The sequence below is a fragment of the Budorcas taxicolor genome, chromosome 5 (assembly GCF_023091745.1).
Source record: "Budorcas taxicolor isolate Tak-1 chromosome 5, Takin1.1, whole genome shotgun sequence".
Classification (NCBI taxonomy): domain Eukaryota; kingdom Metazoa; phylum Chordata; class Mammalia; order Artiodactyla; family Bovidae; genus Budorcas; species Budorcas taxicolor.
The window spans coordinates 101645130-101662919 of NC_068914.1; the positions used below are offsets into that span (position 1 = coordinate 101645130).

The following is a 17790-nucleotide window of genomic DNA, read 5'->3' on the forward strand; positions in this document are numbered from 1 at the left end:
AGCATCTCTTAAATGAGGCAAAAGTGGCTCCTACAGGCCCTTGGCTGGCTTTCCGCAACCTCTGGTCCACTGACCCGGGACTGCCTTCCCTTTCACCCTGCTCAGGAAGAACAGCAGAACCGCACATAGAGCAGAGAACAAGTTTATTTGGTGAATGCTGATGGTAGACATCATCCGAGAGAGAGAATCTGGGGAAAATACTGTGACAAGAGAACCTAGGAAGCCTCCGGGCTACATACACAATCTCCCACAAGGAAGGTGCAGTGTCCACGCACACTGGGAATATCCTCAGCCATTCAGCACCATGCGGACGAGCTCTGTGGAAAGGAGAGGGGGGTGAACAGGAAGCAGGGCGAAGGGGAGGGGTCCGCCAGGGGCCAGGAGACCACAGACCACAAAGGCAGCGTAAGAAGGAATGTGCCCACGACAACCAACCTTGGGGTCAGTTTGCAGTACTCTCGACCCCCAGCTCCCCTCCCACCAGCTGTTAGTTCCCCCTGCCCCACCCTGAGCAGCAAGAACACAGCAGAGGCGGAAGAGTTCCCAACTACACCTACAGCTACTGTCAGCCACTGGGGGGAGGAGGAGACAAGAGTTTTGGGTTAGGGTACCTCCAAGCTGCCCAGCGGAAAGAAGAGAAGACCTACAGCAGCACGGTGGGGCAGGCAACCCACCCTCCCTGCCAACCACGTGATCCTGGGCTAAAGGATCACCATGAAGCCAGACAGGGGTAGGTAGGCTGGTGTGAGTTCCCAGACACCAGCACCCTGGAAGCCACCCAAACCTCAGACCCCATTCTAGGAGAGGAGGAGATGCCACACCCCCAGGCTGTCTGCCTCTTTGAGGAACCCCTCCCCTCCCCAGTCAGCTCCATGCAGAGGCATGCCGGGAAGAAGTCAGATGGTAGTAGGGGAAGGCAGGGGCTAGAGAGCAGAGGCTGGGGAAAAAAACACTGGGGAGGTCAACTAGAGAAGGGGGGCTGGGAGGAGCCGTACCCGCCCCATGGGCCCGTCACCCCGACAGGATATGCCTCACAAACGCTGCAGGAAGGAAGAGACATTCATGGTGAAGACAAGACATAGACGTGGGGTGAAGGGGTCAGGCAGTGAGGAACTGGACATCCATTTTTACTTCCCATCCCTTTCCCACCCTTCAGGCCACAGGAGCCCTTCCTTTCCTGTCACACCCCTCTGGCCTCCCATTCCTGGGCGGGGCTAGGCCCTGCCCCTTGCCTCCTGGCACTTTTAGGAGCCTGAATCCGGGGACAGGGAAAGCCCTCAGTGGGGTGCATGACCTGCCCCGTATGGCTGCTCCCTCCGTGAGACCGCCGGTTCGTCCCTCACCTTCATAGTTGATACAGCCATTGCTGTCCTCATGCCCTGCCACCAGCATCTCTACTTCTTCCTCTGTCATCTTCTCACCTGCAGAGAGGAAGGAAGAGCGAGCATTCTGGAGTTGGGTGATACCGAGGTCTCTCAGGTAGCACCTCAAGAAGGAAGGGCAGAGCCTCACCCAGTGTGACGAGAACGTGCCGGATCTCAGCACCCATGACGGTGCCGTTCCCTTCCTTGTCAAACACCCGAAGGCCTTCAACATAGTCCTCATAGGTGCCCTGGTCCTTGTTCTTGGCCACAGTCTGCAGCATGGGTAGGAAGTGCTCAAAGTCCAGTACCTTCACATTCATCTCTGCCGAAAAGGAGGTGGAAGCTAAGTCACATGTGTTCTCAGGACTGGGGGTTAAGGGGCTCCCACTCCAGGCAGGAGAAATCTGTGGGATTTGCCAGACAAGACCCGCTCGTGTTTGGGGCCTAGGAAGATAAAAGGACGCTATTAGCTGAAGACTGCGGGCCCCACCACAGTGCAGAGTTGTTCTTAAGGACCCTCACCATCACTCTTGGGGTTCCCCAGGACTTTGAGCACCTCGGCGTTGGTGGGATTCTGGCCCAGGGCCCTCATCACGTCCCCACACTGACTGTACAGGATCTTGCCATCCCCCGTTCGGTCAAACAGCTGGAAGGCCTCCTTGAACTCTGAGGATCCAGATAAACATCAGTATGGGACACACAGGTGTTAACCCAAACCCTCCTCCATGGTCCCCACCGCCCATTCAACTTTGATCATGCTGAGGAAATCAGATATTTATAACACTGTACACCCAACCCCTGTAAGAGGGATCCAGTGTCCCTTCCTCCCAACTCAGGTGTCTCACATAAAGACCTGGCCTTCCTCAACCCTTAGCAGAGTGGTTCCGGCTATTTACATACCCTCTCCGCCTGCAGCAAGAAATCAGATATTTAGAACACTGTACACCCAACCCCTGTAAGAGGGATCCAGTGTCCCTTCCTCCCAACTCAGAGGTGTCTCACATAAAGACCTGGCCTTCCTCAACGCTTAGCAGAGTGGTTCCGGCCATTTACATACCCTCTCCGCCTGCAGCAAGCCTGCCCAGCCTCCTCATTACACGACTCAGGGCAGGAATTTGCCACCGCCCTGTCTGGGCCCTGTCCTTATAAGGAAGTGGGAGCAGCGGCCTGGGACTGGGGTCATCCCAGCCTGCCACTTCTCACCCCTCTAGTACAGGGTCCTTTCAGAGGGTACTGCTACAAAGAAGTATCCTCAGCAAACTCCCCTGTTGCACTTTCACAAAAAAACAGGTCACTGCTGTTTACAGCCTTTACAATTCCAAGCTGAGGGGAGAGGGTCGTTACCACAGGAGGAAAAGAGGCAGAAGTAGCTGATTAAGGAACACAGGAGCACAAACAGCTTAATACACCGTCCCCAAGCCCCACACACAGCAGGCATTAGTGATCAAGTTGTTTCACACACCCACATCACCTAAAACTCACCCAGTGCTTGGGGCTCAGATCTAGAGTAGAAGCGAAGGGAGGAAGAAAGAGTGAGAAAAGAAAATGGAAGATCCAGAAGGAAGGAGAAGGGAACCCACCAGGTACTCCCCTGGAGGTGCTAAAGAGATGACAGGTGAGGGTGAAAGAGCTAGAGGGAGTGTCCCTCTCCCTAACATGACCTCAACAGAGGTCAGAGATTACCTACCTGCGGTCTGATCCTCGGTGAAGTCACACTGCTCAGAGAAGACGAGAGTAGTCAGCATCTTAACTCCAATCCCCCAGCTTCCGTCCCAGTCCCAAGAACTCTGAATCACAAACTCCTATTCCATGCTGGGGACTCGCTTCCCAGCAGGGTAGGATCCCAGACACTCCAACCCCACCTCCAACCTTCGAGGGCCTCAGGTTCATTTACCCGCTACTCTCTGCCTTCTCCCCGCCCCCTCTCCCCGGCTTCCCGCCTTTCGCCCCAAATCCCGCTCAGCCTCTCGGCCCCGGGCCCCACCATCTTGACGCTCAGCTCTGCGGGACCTTTTCCTGCAGTAATGGCTCCGGTTCCTGGCCCAACCCTAGTCTTAGTACGTCCTAATGACGTCACCCCAGCTGACCCAACCAATAGGGATCCTGGCCCGGGTTTATGCAGATGACGCTACTATATTAGTAATAAGGTGGGCGGGGGCCAGCTGGTGTTCAAGTCTCCAGAATAGCCCTACCTGGGGCACAGAAACTGCAGAACAAGGTGGAATGGGGCGCAAGGAATCCGCTCCTCCGAGCAGCGAGAAAGTCAGAGGAGGTCGCATTGGTGGGTGCGGGTGGGAAGAGGAGCCCTCCCTTTCCCTCCCCCACCTCTAAAGAAAGCAAGAGTCGGAAGCTAAGGGAGGAAACGTCTCTTTATTTTGAAACAATAGCCTCCTAGTGGCAGGAACGTGCTTTTGCCTGGTGGGAGCCCAGCGTCCGACGCCACTGCACCTGTGGAAAAAGATGAACGTTGCCAAATCCTGCCGCCGTCGGCGCAGCAAGACACGGAAATGCACTTCCTTGCTTTTGTACGCAGGCAGAGGGACAGGAAGGAGGCTTGCCTCTCAAGGCGCAGTGAGAGTGCCGTACCTGCATTGCTCAGACGCTTAGGATGTGCTTCAGGAAGGCTGCAGAGAGAAGAGGCAAGAGGGGCTTCAGAAGCTGGCCTGATAACCCATCTGACTTTAGATAATTCAGGCTTCAGGATGCCTCCACCCACATACCTCGGGCCTCCTGCCTCCCTCTTCCCCAGTCGTTTCTGCTCCTCTGGCCCCTCACCTTCATAGTTGATGCAGCCACTGCTGTCCTCATGTCCTGCCAAAACAGACTCCACCTCCTCTTCAGTCATCCTCTCTCCTGGGCCCAGACACAGTGTTTTAGCCCCTGCCTTCCCTCCCTCATCAACCCATGCCTCTTTCTTCTGGTGGCACCTCCTCTTCTCCCACCCTGGAGACTTGCCCATAGCAACAGTCCCCCAAGAGAATTCCCTCTTTGTAGTGGGCATGCCTTGAATGTGTCTCTGAATCTTGCTTTCCATTTCACCTCAATTATAGGTGGTGAAAGCTTTGACAGACAAGGAAACTGAATTCCAGAGGATTAAAAAACAGACCATATCATAGAGTACAGCCATCTCTTCCCAAGACTGAAACTGAGATTTCCCACCTCGTTCCCTTTCCTCTGCCCTTTGGGAGACAGCTGCAGCCCACTCACTTTAGACTGAAGGAGGAAGACCTTCAGATCCTGTCCCTAAGGCTCTGACCTTCTCAGTCTCCTGCCCATGACCCACAGGACAGTAATCCCTCACTGGCTCTGCTTACTTGGCTAACCTTCTTAGTTCATCCCCTCCTCTCAACACCCCCAGGAGTTCTGGTCCCTGTCTCACCCAGGGTGGTGAGGACATGTCTGAGCTCAGCTCCCATGACTTTGCCATTCTGCTCTTTGTCAAACACCCGAAGCCCCTCCAGGTAGTCCTGGTATGAGCCTCGGTCTGGCAACTTGGCGACTGCCTGAAGCATGGGCAGGAAAGTCTCAAAGTCCACACGCCGGGACTTCAGCTCTGGAGATAGAGAGGTGAAGGAGAGGTTACTACAGTGTCACCTAGGACCCAACTCCCATCCCCACCATGAAGGGTTTCATCTGTTCAACATTCAGATATTTTTCTGCCCTTATGTTTGACAGTTTTTAAAGTCCTGGGACCCACCTCAGCATCTTTTATCACCTTACCAACATTCCACCACCAAACTGAAAACCCGCATTGTCCCAGAGGTGCCCTCACCATCACTCTTGGGGTATCCCATGACCCTGAGCACCTCGGCGTTGGTGGGGTTCTGGCCCAGAGCCCTCATCACGTCCCCACACTGGCTGAACTGGATCTTGCCATCCCCCACTCGGTCATACAGCTCAAAGGCCTCCTTGAACTCTGAAGTGTAAGGAGAGGTCAGTGTTGACAAGGGGTTCCCATCACCACCAAGAGAAAGGAAATTCAGAAACAATGTGCTTGAGCTGGGCAGAACAGAGAACACAAGGAGCACTAGTGTGGGAGGTTTCAAGGTCGGGAACAGAGGTAGGGGAAAAGAAAGAGGATATGACTAGGGACTTGGGATGGACAGTGGGATCAGTGGCGTCTCCTCACCCTCCAGCTGGTCCTTGTTAAACTCGATCTGTGGAAGAGAAGAGCATGTGAGGAGAGATGACAGGACTCACTCAATCCCTCTCCAGCACTCCTCCCGACCAACTGGCAGCCACTTCAGGGGAGGGGCCCATAGGGACCAGGCTGGGAACCCAGCCATCTCAGTCCCATTCCCAGCTCCAGAACTTGGGAGAATCCCAAGAGGAGGAATTATTGGGGGGAGGGTTTCCTGGGAACAGGGTTAATCCCATGCCACCTGTTCCCCTCCCTCTACTGCCCTGAGCCCTGCATCCCTCACATAACTGGGGGCTGAACAAAGGCTAAATTTACCCCTGGCCCCCAGCTGTGATTGTCTAACAAGTCTGTCCTCTTCAGCCTTCCCTCCTGGGGTTCAGAGCTGTGGCTTTTCATATTGAATAGTCAGACAGGCACAGGCAGCAGCTCCCCCCTTTCACCTTGAAACTGTCCTCAGAACCCAGATGTTCCCCATCTTACAGGCTCTGCCTCCAGCAGTACAGTGAGAAAGTGATGTACATACACACACATGTTATCGGTTAGAGGCAGAGGGCAACAAAGACAATAGAGTCATTAAGCTTAGATGCTTCTGGCGGGGGGTGGGGGGTACTAAGAAAACCCCCCACCATCATCCAGTGCTTACTGATTCCCTACCTTCTAGATACCTGCAGTCCCCTAGGCTACATCCCACTGTTGTACCGACTCCTCCATTCTCTTCTCACTTTTCAGGGACTTACCACCACTTTGGAGAGATCGATGGGGGGCTCCTGGGGTTTCGCAGGTTTCTCAATGATTAGAGGGACAGGTGGTGGTAGCTCAACCCTGGATGGAGGGGGCCCTACTGCGGGCTTAGCAGCAGGCTTGGAGGCAGCAGGGGGCCCCACTGGCTTCTTCACGGGAACATCCTTCTTGGGAGGCATGATGTCGGGTGGCCAAAGGACAGTGTGCCGATGGGGGCACCCATCTCTGTTTAAATAGCCAGGGAGTCTGGGATGTCAAGGGGCGGGGGCAGGGGCAGGGAGCCAGTTGGCTGGGGGGAGGGTGAGATAGAGGAGAGGTATGCCGGCTGCCCTCACTCCCCTGGCCTTGTGTGGTTCAGGACTCCTGCCCCAAGGTCTTCTCCCTTCTGTCCACCCCGCCCCAAATGCTGACCAGAACAATGGCCCTTTGGGGGCCAGGGGAGGAAGGCAGAGACGGCCCAGAACGGGGGGGGGGGTTAACTTTCAGGGTGCAGATAGGAGGGTTGCCAGGGACAAACTGAAACAGGGGTGAGGAAGAGAAGGGGACCCAGAAAATTCCGACCCCCTGACTCGGAATAGTCCTTTTTCCTAGCAGCTTTAGACTCTTGAAGATGGAGGCAAGGATGGGGGCCTTATTAAAGTGGGGTCTGGGAGTAGTGAAAGAGGTAAAAAACAAGCAGCTCTCCCACTTCCCTCTTCCTATCGATGAAGAGCAGGTAGTTCACCCCACAGCTTATAATACTCGGTACCTCAAGTCCCTAACCCCCTCCCTCCCAGCCCAGAACTGGAACTGTGCACTGCACGATACGGAGAAAGAATAGTAATAGAAAGGCGTGACTCCCACCCACTGTCTCCTAGCCCCAGTGTTGTTTTAAGAGTGGGGATGGAGGGAAGGATTGAGTTTAATACCCATCACCCATACTCCGAAGAAAGGAACCCTTGTCCACAAGCCTATGGTCATTCAAGTCAGACAAAGACAGGTGCCTGCTGAACCTGTAGGGACTCCATGGTGGCACCTGAGGGGAAAGGCAGGCTCTGAGAGGCAAAGGGCCTAATTTCTAAAATCTCTAATCCGTAAAGATGTGCGAGGTCCTCTGGGCTCCATGAGTATTCAACCCTCACCCAGAAGGATAATAAGACCCTGACTTGGCAGCCAGGTTGCAAACCTTGCTGTGGGCACTGGGGAAAGGTGGAAGTCAGGGGCCTATGAAAGAGGGGAGGGTTTGCTGGTTATTTTTGTACTGGGGGTAAAGAAGGCGATGATTTAGACAGCATTCTGAGGAAGACAGTAGTGATTCCATTTAGGGGTTTAGAGAGTTGATGCTGGGTCTCCCACTCGCAAAAAAAAAAAAAAACCATCTGAACCTCATTACTGCAAATCGTCTCATTTTAGGAAAATCAGAAGCTCTCCTCTAGCCAGGAGTACCTCACACACATACACACACACACCCCTACACATACACACCCCTAAGCCTTAAATAAAGGAAAGAGCCCCTCCCCAGCGCCCCCAAAACTCACCCTGCGGGGTCCAGGTAAGGGGCGGAGGCGGGGCGCAGGGCAACCGCGGGCCCTGAAGGGTTAATTTCTGCGGCCTCGGAGCATGCCGGGAGATGTAGTCCTCGCGCGCCCGCGGGCTCACGGGAAACACCGCGGTAAGGCTCAGGGAGGATGCTGGCGCAGTGACTTCCGGCCCGCGGCGGCGGTTGGTGACTCAGGTTTTGGGGGTGCGATTCTTGTCCCAGAACCTAAAGGCAATGAGCACTTTACAGCCCCTATCCCTGACCGTAAAACCGCGCGTGGCCCCTCAAGATATCTCCGTTGCTTGGCTCTGAGTTCCCCGTTTAGTGTGGGCGGGGATTTATTCCTGAATCCACTGGTAAGAACGCAGAACGAGGGGGAAAGGCTGCAGCTGCAGCAGGCCGGATGGAGGTCAGACAGTAGGAAGCACTTACTCCCTCGGGCATAATGGTTCGGCCTTTTTAGCGTCCTTTTACTGTTTGGTAGAAAGAGAACAGAAGCCGTTGAGTTGCCTTGTGACTTGGAACAGTTAACTGAAGTTTTTCGTTTTTTAAAAAATGAACTGGTAGTTAAGTGTTAAACTTTGGAATTAAGCAGGGTCACCTGCCCTAGTCGCTCTAAATTGAAATTTCCGCTGAATGCGGCAGCGTATGTACCAGCCACCCTGTCGTTTCTTCACAGGTCTTGGAATGCAGGGCTGGCTTCTCCAGCCTTTGACTATGAGAAGCCTCTGCCCAGCATTGGACATCTCTTTCCCGCAGATGGTTGTTTTTTAGATTTTTTTTTTAAATTGAAGTACAGTTTACAAATATAAGTTTCAGGTGTACTACATAGTGATTCTCAGTTTTTAAAGATTATACTCTATTTATAGTTACTGTAATTTTTGCTGTATTCCCTGTGTTGTACATCCCCCAGATGATTATCAAAGTTCCTGTTTGTGCTTGGAGGGAGCCAGCCCAGGCAAGCCCGACTTCACTGGCTGGACCAGTAAATGCCCTGGTTGCTCACACAGTGCTGGACATTGGGGCTTGCCTGGATGGGCAAGCAGTGGGTCGGAGAAGAAAACCTACCCACCAGAGGTCAATAGTGTGAGGCGTAAGTGAACTTTATGGGCAGTGCAGAAGTGATACTTGCTGGTTGGGGCAAGCTTCTTGGAAGACCAGAAATGGGTTGTGTAATAGAAACAGTTAACAGTGAGGAGGGTGTTAGCAACTATTCTGGAGGTCTCAGCAGAGCAGGTACTGCTGTGAACCATAGAGATGGTAAAGAATGTGGACTCAGACCAGCCTGCTTAGATTTTTTTTGGGGGGAGGGGTTTCTGTATGTTTAAATTTGAATCTAGGTTCTGCCACATACAAGCAACTTCAGTTATCAGTAATATGTAACCTTGTAGTTCTGTTGGGAGGATTCAGTGTGTTAATTTTTGTAAAACAGAATGGACCAGGCACAGAGTAAGTGATTTGTTAGCTAAATTTCCTTTACCCTTCCCAGCATATGAAGTAGTTGGTATTTCCTCATTTTTCATCCATAAAAGATTACTAGGCATGAACAGATGGAGAGCAAGAAAGAATACATTTGTCTTAAGTGTTTGGTTACAAGACTGTTTGGGGGAGGGCCACATCAAAGATGATTTTTTGTGTCTTTCATCGCTTCCACAGAAGTTGGTTTTGAAGATGGTTTATCTGATTTTTTTTCTCTTTCCCCGTCATAACTGCCTTTTGGCAGTTTGCCAAGGAGAAGTGCTTATGGCATCATCTGACTCTCTAGCCTTTTGTCTGATTTGTAGATAAGCAGTGCAAGAAGAAAAGATGAAGTCCCTTGGCAAATACAAGTTGGAGGACTAGCCTTCATTTTCTGTATTAACTCTTTTAATCATAAATAACACAAACCAGACTGAACGTGGTCTTAACTGGGCATAGGTGATTTATGCACCATATATGTGGGCTTTCTGTGACGAATCCCCAACTCTCCTCTCTTCCTGCGCCACCTGGGATGTGACTTGTGTGTTCTTAAGGATTGCATATTCTAATATTGAGTGAGTGAGTGAGTGAAGTCGCTCAGTCATGTCCGACTCTCTGCGACCGCATGGACTGTAGCCTGTCAGGCTCCTCGGTCCGTGGGATTTTCCAGGCAAGAGTGCTGGAGTGAATTGCCATTTCCTTCTCCAGGGGATCTTTCCAACCCAGGAATCGAACCTGGGTCTCCTGCATTGCAGGCAGATGCTTTACCATTTGAGCCACCAGGGAAGCCGTATTCTGATATTAGTCAACAGAAAATAATTAGGAAGAGCAGAGCTTTTTAAAACACAATTTTAGAAGTTATTTTCCAATTACAGTCATTACAAAGTATTGGCTATACTCCCCATGTTTTAAAGTATATGCTTGAGCATGTCTCACACCCATTCTTTGTACCTCCAACTCCCCTACCCCAAGCTGCCCCTGCCCCTTCCCCACTAGTGACCACTAGTTTGTTCTCTGTATCTGTGAGTCTGCTTCTTTTTTGTTGTGTTCACTGATGTTTTGTATTTTTTAGATTCCACATATAAGTGACATCATACAGTATTTCTTTCTCTGAGATACTTCACTTAATATAATGCCCTCCTAGTCCATCCATGTTGCTACAGGTGACAAAATTTCATTCTTTTTTGTGGCTGAATAGTATTCCGGTGTGTGTGTGTGTGTGTGTGTGTGTGTGTGTGTGTGTGTGTGTGTACACACCACATCTTGTTCCACTCGTCTGTTAATGGACACTTGAGTTGCTTCTGTATTCTTGGCAATTTTAAATAATGCTGTTGTGAACACTGGGGTATTGGTTTTTTGTTTTTGTTTTCTAATATATACCCAAGAGTGGAATTGCTTGGTCATATGGTAACTCTGTTTTTGGCCTTTTGAGAAACTTCTGCACTGTTTTTCATAGTGGCTGCATCAATTTACATTCCTACCAATGGTGTACAAGGGTTCTCTTCTCCACATCTTCGCCAACATTTTTGTTTGTGTTCTTTTTGATGATAGCCATTCAGACAGTATGAGATGAGGACAGGCACAGCTTATGAAAGGTCTACATTAAAACCTGATGGGACAGTTTCTGGAGTTACATGGCACTATGTAAATCTTTAGTAACTTGAATAGCTTTGGTTTCACCCTATACACTTTACCCAGCTCTTTCACCAGTGACTAATGTGTTAAGATGGATAATAGTTTAGGTAGAGAGACCCAAGTTTCCTCAATAAATAGGAAATACGTCTTCAGTCCTCTGGCATTTTGATCAGAAAGTGGTATTGGTGGTGGTGCGTGATAGAAGAGGGAGGGTGAGGAGGATGTTTTATGATCCACGGGTCATTGATGAAGTCCTCTCCAAGACCCGTTTTTATAGACGCATACTAGATGCCACATATAAACAGAAAGATAGGTTTTCTGGCAAGAAATGCTAATTTCATTTTTGTAATATTCTAAAACGGTGATACTCAGATTTAGCTGTTCTTCAGAATTTCCTGTAAGCAGACAAACTTCCAGATTCTGCTCCCAAAGATTCTGATTCTAGGTCTGTGTTAGGGCCTGGAAATCTATTTGAAATATTTTTAGCCTACTGGAAAGCTCAGAGAATAAACTAACAGACATGGGTAATAAAAGTGATCTTTTAAAAATGTGCATTTGATCATGTCATCTTCCTGCTTAAAATCCTTTCACATGCCTTGATAAAAAAGAATCCTCACATTGACCCACAAAAGCCAGCATAGTTTCAAAACACTTCTTGCCTGAACCAACCATACCTACTAGCTTTCAGATCTTCAAAAGAAAGCTATTCTTCTCGGCTTAGGTTGTTACCTCTTTCATATTCCTGCCCCCTCTCCCCGCCAACACACACTATTGCCAGGGCCAAGCAGGGCACAGCGCCTGTCATATGCTGGACACTCAAATATCTGTAGAGTGAATGGCCGTCTGGATGAAAGGGAAGAGTGAAGAATGGACACTGATACTAGTAAGTCAATAGGGAGATAGGTTGGGGATTCAAGAGACTGAGAGAGTTCCCATGGACTGAGCTCTTATTTTTTTCATGAAGTAGAACGTGAGGTGATTACTACTAATATATAGCACAGGGGACTCAATGCTCTGTGGTGACCTAAATGGGAAAGAAATCCAAAGAAGAGGGAGTATGTATATCAGTTCAGTTCAGTCGCTCAGTTGTGTCCAACTCTTTGCAACCCCATGAACGGCAGCACGCCAGGCCTCCCTGTCTATCACCAACTTCCGAGGTCCACCCAAGCCCATGTCCATTGAGTCGGTGATGCCATCCAACCATCTTATCCTCTGTTGTCCCCTTCTCCTGCCCTCAATCTTTCCCAGTATCAGGGTCTTTTCCAATGAGTCAGTTTTTCACATCAGGTGGCCAAAGTACTGGAGTTTCAGCTTCAACATCGTCCTACCAATGAACACCCAGGGCTGATCTGCTTTAGGATGGACTGGTTGGATCTCCTTGCAGTCCAAGGGACTCTCAAGAGTCTTCTCCAACACCACAGTTCAAAAGCATCAATTCTGCACTCAGTATACACATGGCTGATTCACTTTGCTGTACAGCAGAAACTAACAAAACATTGTAAAGCACTACAATAAAATTTTTTTTTTTAAGTGATGTGATGCAGTTTGCAGAAAGAGGAAGTGAAGCAGCTGGCTTGAGAAAGTAGTGAAGGTTTTAAATAGGTGCTTTGAAAGAAGGGTGACAGCTTTCTGGGGACCCACTGACAAACACTCACTTGACATTTATTGAGTGGAGCTCTGCTCCACACATGAGCTTGCTGAATAGCTTGGAGGATGATTGTAAAAGGAGATCATAAATTTGTAATGGCGCTGATCCACAGATAGTTATTTTCTTCTTCCAGTATTACTCAGCTACTTGGATAATTAAGCTAGAGAATAGAGGCAGCTGGAATGGTAGTGGCTTAAATTTTATGGAATAGGGATAATGGGTGAACTTGGGAAGAAGGAAGTTGAGAGTCTTAAGTAAAAGGTTTGTAGTCCAGGCCAAATAGAGAAGGAGTGAGTATGAAAGTGGCTGATTAAATTGAGAGGATGCGGGAGGTCACAAGGCTGGTGTCTCAAAGAGGATGAATAAGTGAAATGTTTGGGACCTCAGAGTTGTAGCTAGAGAAAATAGCACATAGGAGATTAAAATTTCAAAGAATATAGGAGAAGACAGGAACTAGGCAAGTTACCATGGGGTTGAAAGGTCAATGAGATGAAGGTCACTGGGTTTAAGGAGAGTGTTCCTTAAAAGTTCTTTCGATTGCAAATAGCAAAAAAATCTGACTGAAACTGGCTAAACAAGATTTATTGGCTTCAGTAATCGGAAAGAGGTAGGGTGGGTTTTCAGTTCATATTGATCCAGAAATTCATGAGATCACCAAGGGATCTAATTCTCTTGCCACTGTCCCTGTGTTAGCTTCTTCCTTGGATCCTTTCCTGGAGCTACATACGGCTTAGCTACACATCCTTATACCACAGAAGGAAGAGAGAGAGCTTCTCTTGACCATTGCAATCAGTTCCTGACTAGACCCACTTAGAAAAATGCACATCCACCCTTGAACTAATCACTATGGTCAGGGAAATAAATATGCCCTGGTAGGTTCAGACTGGGTTATTGCCTACCCTGTGGTAAGGAGGATGGCGTTATTTTAATTCTCTTAGGCCACCCAGGGTGGTGGATCCACCTGCCATAGGAGGTGGATTGGAATTCATCCAGATGAGGAGGAAAGGGCACTAGGGAGGAAACCAAGTGTCCACCAAATGAGGAACTGTGATTCTAGTTACTGAGTAACTTGCAGTGTACATTGAAGACTCCAGGGTGACAGCAATATTCAGGGCACCACACCCTTCTGTAAATACTGTGTGTGTGTGTATTGGGGGAGTGACAGCAATGGGAAAAGGTAGAAACGGTGTATCAGATTGGCATCATCTCCAAAGGAGCTGAGATTTTTTTCACTGCCCTGAGAATAATGATGGGGATGTAGCATTGGGGTGCAAAGAGAAGGCAGAGCCCATCTCCCAGTATAAGTACATGGAGTTAAGAGAACGGTCTCTGGAGGGTGCTTCTGGTGAATGAGTTCTCTTGAGAGATGAGCCAGGTTTCAGGGGAGGCCAGAGTGAGCTTTGTGTAAATAAAGAATTGTATGGAGTAGAGTGAGTGGGAAGTGCTATATGGAACTAGGTTTGCAGAGGGTGCTGTGGAAAAGTTTGAGAAGGCCCTTCAGCAGCTCTCTTACTCTTTATACCTTTCTTATGTGCAGTGGTATTATAATTACTTGCCCGATCACCCTGCTTGTTCTTAGGTTTTTAGTTCTCTTTTTTTAAAAATTGACATTTAACATTATTTTCGTTTCAGGTGTACAACATAATGATTTGATATTTGTATATGCTGTGAAATGATCACAATAAGTCTAGTTAACATGTTACCATATAAAAAATTGGTATATGTGTTATGAGAACTTTTAAAAGATTTACTGTTAGCAACTTAGAAATATGAAATACACTCTCTCTCTCTTCCTCTCCCGCGTGCACGCGCTCTCTCTCTCCCGCATGCTCCTCCACTCTCTTCTCTTCAAGTCTTTCGGTTGGCATTCCTCACACTTCAAGGATGTATTCTCCCTCTATCTTCTAAATAAAATGGAGCTGTAACACTGATTTGCCTAAGAGCTATAACACGGTTTGTCCAAGACCCGAGAGCTGTGACGCGCCGAGGGCTTTAATGTCCGTCGCTCCAAATCTTTGTTGTGATGAGACAAAGAACCGAGGAACATACACTCGTGTGACATCAACGGTGCCGTGACTCGGATGTAACCTGGCTGAAACAACCTCCACGCAGAAGAGGCCAGGCACAGCAGGAGCCCAACTCAGCGAAGCTCCCGCTGTACCGTAGAGGCAGAACGTGAAGAAAATCCAGTGCAGGGGAAGGCCCATCGTGCTGGAAACCGGAACAGCGAAAAACAAACTGGCAGAAAGCTCACGTGGCCCAGTCTCAGCCTAGAAGACCTCTGGGTAAGGTCAACCAGCTACAACATACAGTGCCAGTTCAACAAAGATGGGAAACTACAGCCAACCACAGAAAATACCACTCACCCTTAAATGGACACCGCTATAAGGACTCTGAGGCTTGAGACTAGCAAGAGGGGGAGGCACAATACCCCTCGCCGCCGCGGTTCAGCAGGAAGTACCCAGAAAGACCTCGATACCCCTATTCCCAAAGAATTGGGCCTCCCATCTCTTGAGGGTGGAATGTTAGGTAGGTAGAACAGGGAAGAGGCGTCCAAAATGGCAGTGGCTACAGACAAGGAAGGGAAAAGCTCGCGAAAATGAAACAAAAGAAGGTCCAAGGACCGGAGTGAGGACCTCAGGTGAAACAAACAACACTCCTGGCTGGCCCAATCTACATAGGACAGGCCCAGGGAGAGATAAACAGATAAATAAAAGAGCCAAAGCTAGCTGGCTCACTCTCCCATGCGCTGGGGCGCTCTCTCCTCATGTCTTTAGATCGACATGCCCTCACACCTCAAAGATGGATTTTCCTGCTCTCTTCTAAATAAAATAGAGCTGTAAAACTGAAAAAAAAAAAAGAAATATGAAATACAGTATTAACTGTAGTCACCATGCTGTACTGTACACCACATCCCCAGGACTTATAACTGCAATTTTATCATTTTTGACTCCCTTCACCCATGTCACCCACCCTCCTTCCCCTGCCACCAGCCACCGGCCACCACCAGTCTGTTCTCTGAGCTTGGTTTTGTTGCTGTTGATGTTGTCTTTTAGATTCCACCTACAAGTGGAACCATACAGTATTTGTTTTTCTCTGCCTGATTTATTTCATTTGCCATAACGCCCTCAGCTTCTACCCTTGGAATGGAATGGCGAGACTCTCTTCATTTCTGTGGCTGAATAACATTCCATTGTATTGGTATGCCACGTCTTCTTTATCTGCTCACCCGTCAGTGAACACTGAGGCTGTTTCCATACCCTGGCTGCTGTCAATAATGCTGCAGTGAAATAGGAGTGCATGTATCTTTTCCAGTCATTCCTTTAACATAATTTACTACAGGTCTCTGAAGTGTATATTAAACATTTTAGTGCAACATCTTACAAATTGTTTTCCTTTAAAAAAAAAAAAATCATCAGCTCTCTACATCATGCATAAGTGGCTTGCCTACTCTGCCTCTTTTTTTTTTTTTTCTTCAACCATCAACACAGAAAAACCTTTGAAAAGAATATGAAAACTTGCTACAGAAACCCCCTGGGGAAAGAGGGTGTGTCCTGCAATGGGCCTCTAACCATTTTTTTTGTTTGTTTTTTCAGAAAAATACTCAGAAGTGAAATTGCTGGATCATAGTTCTATTTTTAATTTCTTAGGAAACCTCCGTACTGTTTGTACCATAGTGTTTGTACCAATTTACATTCTCACCAACGGTGCACAAGGGTTCCCTTTTCTACACATCCTCACCAACCCTTATTTCATATGTTTGATAATAGCCATTCTGACAGGTATGCAGTAGTATCTTATTGTGGCTTTGATTTGCATTTCCCCAGTGATTAGTGATGTTGAGCACCTTTTCACGTACCTATTGGCCATCTGTATATCTTCTTTGGAAAAATGTCTATTTAGATCTTATGCCCATTAAAAAAAAAAGATTATTTTTGGGTTTTTGTGTTGACTTGTATGGGTTCTTTATATATTTTGGATATCATTCCCTTATCAGATAAGTGATTTTTAAATATTTTCTCCCACTCAGTGGGCTGATTGTTTCTTTTGCTCTACAGACGTTTTTCAGTTTTATGCATTCCCACTTGTTTCTTTTTGCTTTTCTTGCCTTTGCTTTTGGTGTCAGATTGGTTTTTAGTTCTTTAGGGTAGTCTTACCTTTGCATTTCAGTACCCTTGCTAGTGCAGTGCTTCACAAATATTATCTGAATCCCAACCCAGGAGTGGAAAACTGATAGGTAGGGGCATTGCTGCTGGAGAGAATGCCTACTGATTTCACCAAAAAATGACAATTGGTAATTTGACAGTGAGGGAAGAGACAGGAAAATCTGTAAAACTGGCAAAATTTTGCTCATCAGATGGCAAAGATTTTTTTACGTTGTAATATCTAAAGAATATAGGAAAATATGTGTATTGCTGGTAGGAGTAGAAAACTCATATATTTCATTTAGAATGCAGTTTGGAAGAATATACTGCCATTAGGGAATTCCTTGGTGGTCCAGTGGTTAGGACTGCACACTTTCACTGCTGTGGCGTGAGTTCAGTCCCTGATGGGAGAACTGAGATCCCACAAGCCACACCAAGTGGCCAAAAATGAATTGTGTGTTCCCACAGTGAATAACAAAACAGAACTACCTTTATTTCTGACAATATAGAAGTTTAACTATGGGGTAGTCGTTCTATAGAACTGTACATGTTGTAATGGTTACAAGTTATATTTTCAAAGAATATTTAATGAAGTGTAAAAATGCTTATTATGTGTTAAGTGGAAAAAAAGGTTATAATCCTACTTTAACAACTATTTATTCCTGTAATTGTGTTAGTGACCTCAGGCCTTAAATCTGCCGCAGCTCCAGATAGCACCTTTCCACTAAGAACCCAGCAGAAAGGGAGGGAGCAACAAGGGCTTTCTACTGCTGACGCTCCATCCCCAGGTGACTTCCTCTTACATCTCATTGACCACAGCCTGGTCACAGAGCCACTCTTTAAGTTGCAGCGGAGTCTGGGAAAGTGAGTATCCAGCAAAAAGGATTGTGATTAATCCCTTGGGGCTGGCACAATGCCACCAAGAATGCTCTGGAGCAAATCACACCCAGTTAACTACAGCATGTTGTTTGGGCCCATAAAGCCATCTTCCAAAAGGGCAGTATTTGTAAACACCAGTGACAGTGTACCCATGTGCTGTCATCTCTACCTTTTCTCTGGAAGAGCTAGTGTGTCATGTGTGCCTGTCAATGGCCAGCTGTTTAAGAAATACCACATTGGCCTCTTTCCCAGCTGGAACC

The 17790-nt window shown here is 48.0% G+C and overlaps 1 protein-coding gene across 4 annotated transcripts; it reads right to left on the bottom strand.

Moving 5' to 3' along the window:
- Positions 1–126: 126 nt before the first annotated feature.
- On the bottom strand, positions 127–7808 carry MYL6 (myosin light chain 6). Of its 4 annotated transcripts, XM_052639400.1 has the most exons (8): positions 7764–7808; positions 6243–6471; positions 5494–5521; positions 1887–2030; positions 1513–1686; positions 1344–1421; positions 996–1040; positions 127–317 (listed from the first exon to the last, which is right to left on the bottom strand). In XM_052639400.1, the coding sequence occupies exons 2-7, from the start codon at positions 6423–6425 to the stop codon at positions 1012–1014; spliced, it is 636 nt and encodes a 211-aa protein (XP_052495360.1). In that variant the 5' UTR covers positions 6426–6471; positions 7764–7808; the 3' UTR covers positions 127–317; positions 996–1011. The 4 variants fall into 4 exon arrangements, with proteins under 4 accessions (XP_052495360.1, XP_052495361.1, XP_052495362.1 ...); XM_052639401.1 differs by lacking the exons at positions 5494–5521; positions 6243–6471; positions 7764–7808 and adding exons at positions 3052–3079; positions 3349–3405; XM_052639399.1 differs by lacking the exons at positions 127–317; positions 996–1040; positions 1344–1421; ... (1 more) ...; positions 1887–2030; positions 7764–7808 and adding exons at positions 3716–3812; positions 3951–3988; positions 4140–4217; positions 4744–4917; positions 5137–5280 and having other exon boundaries at positions 6243–6459.
- Positions 7809–17790: the final 9982 nt, after the last annotated feature.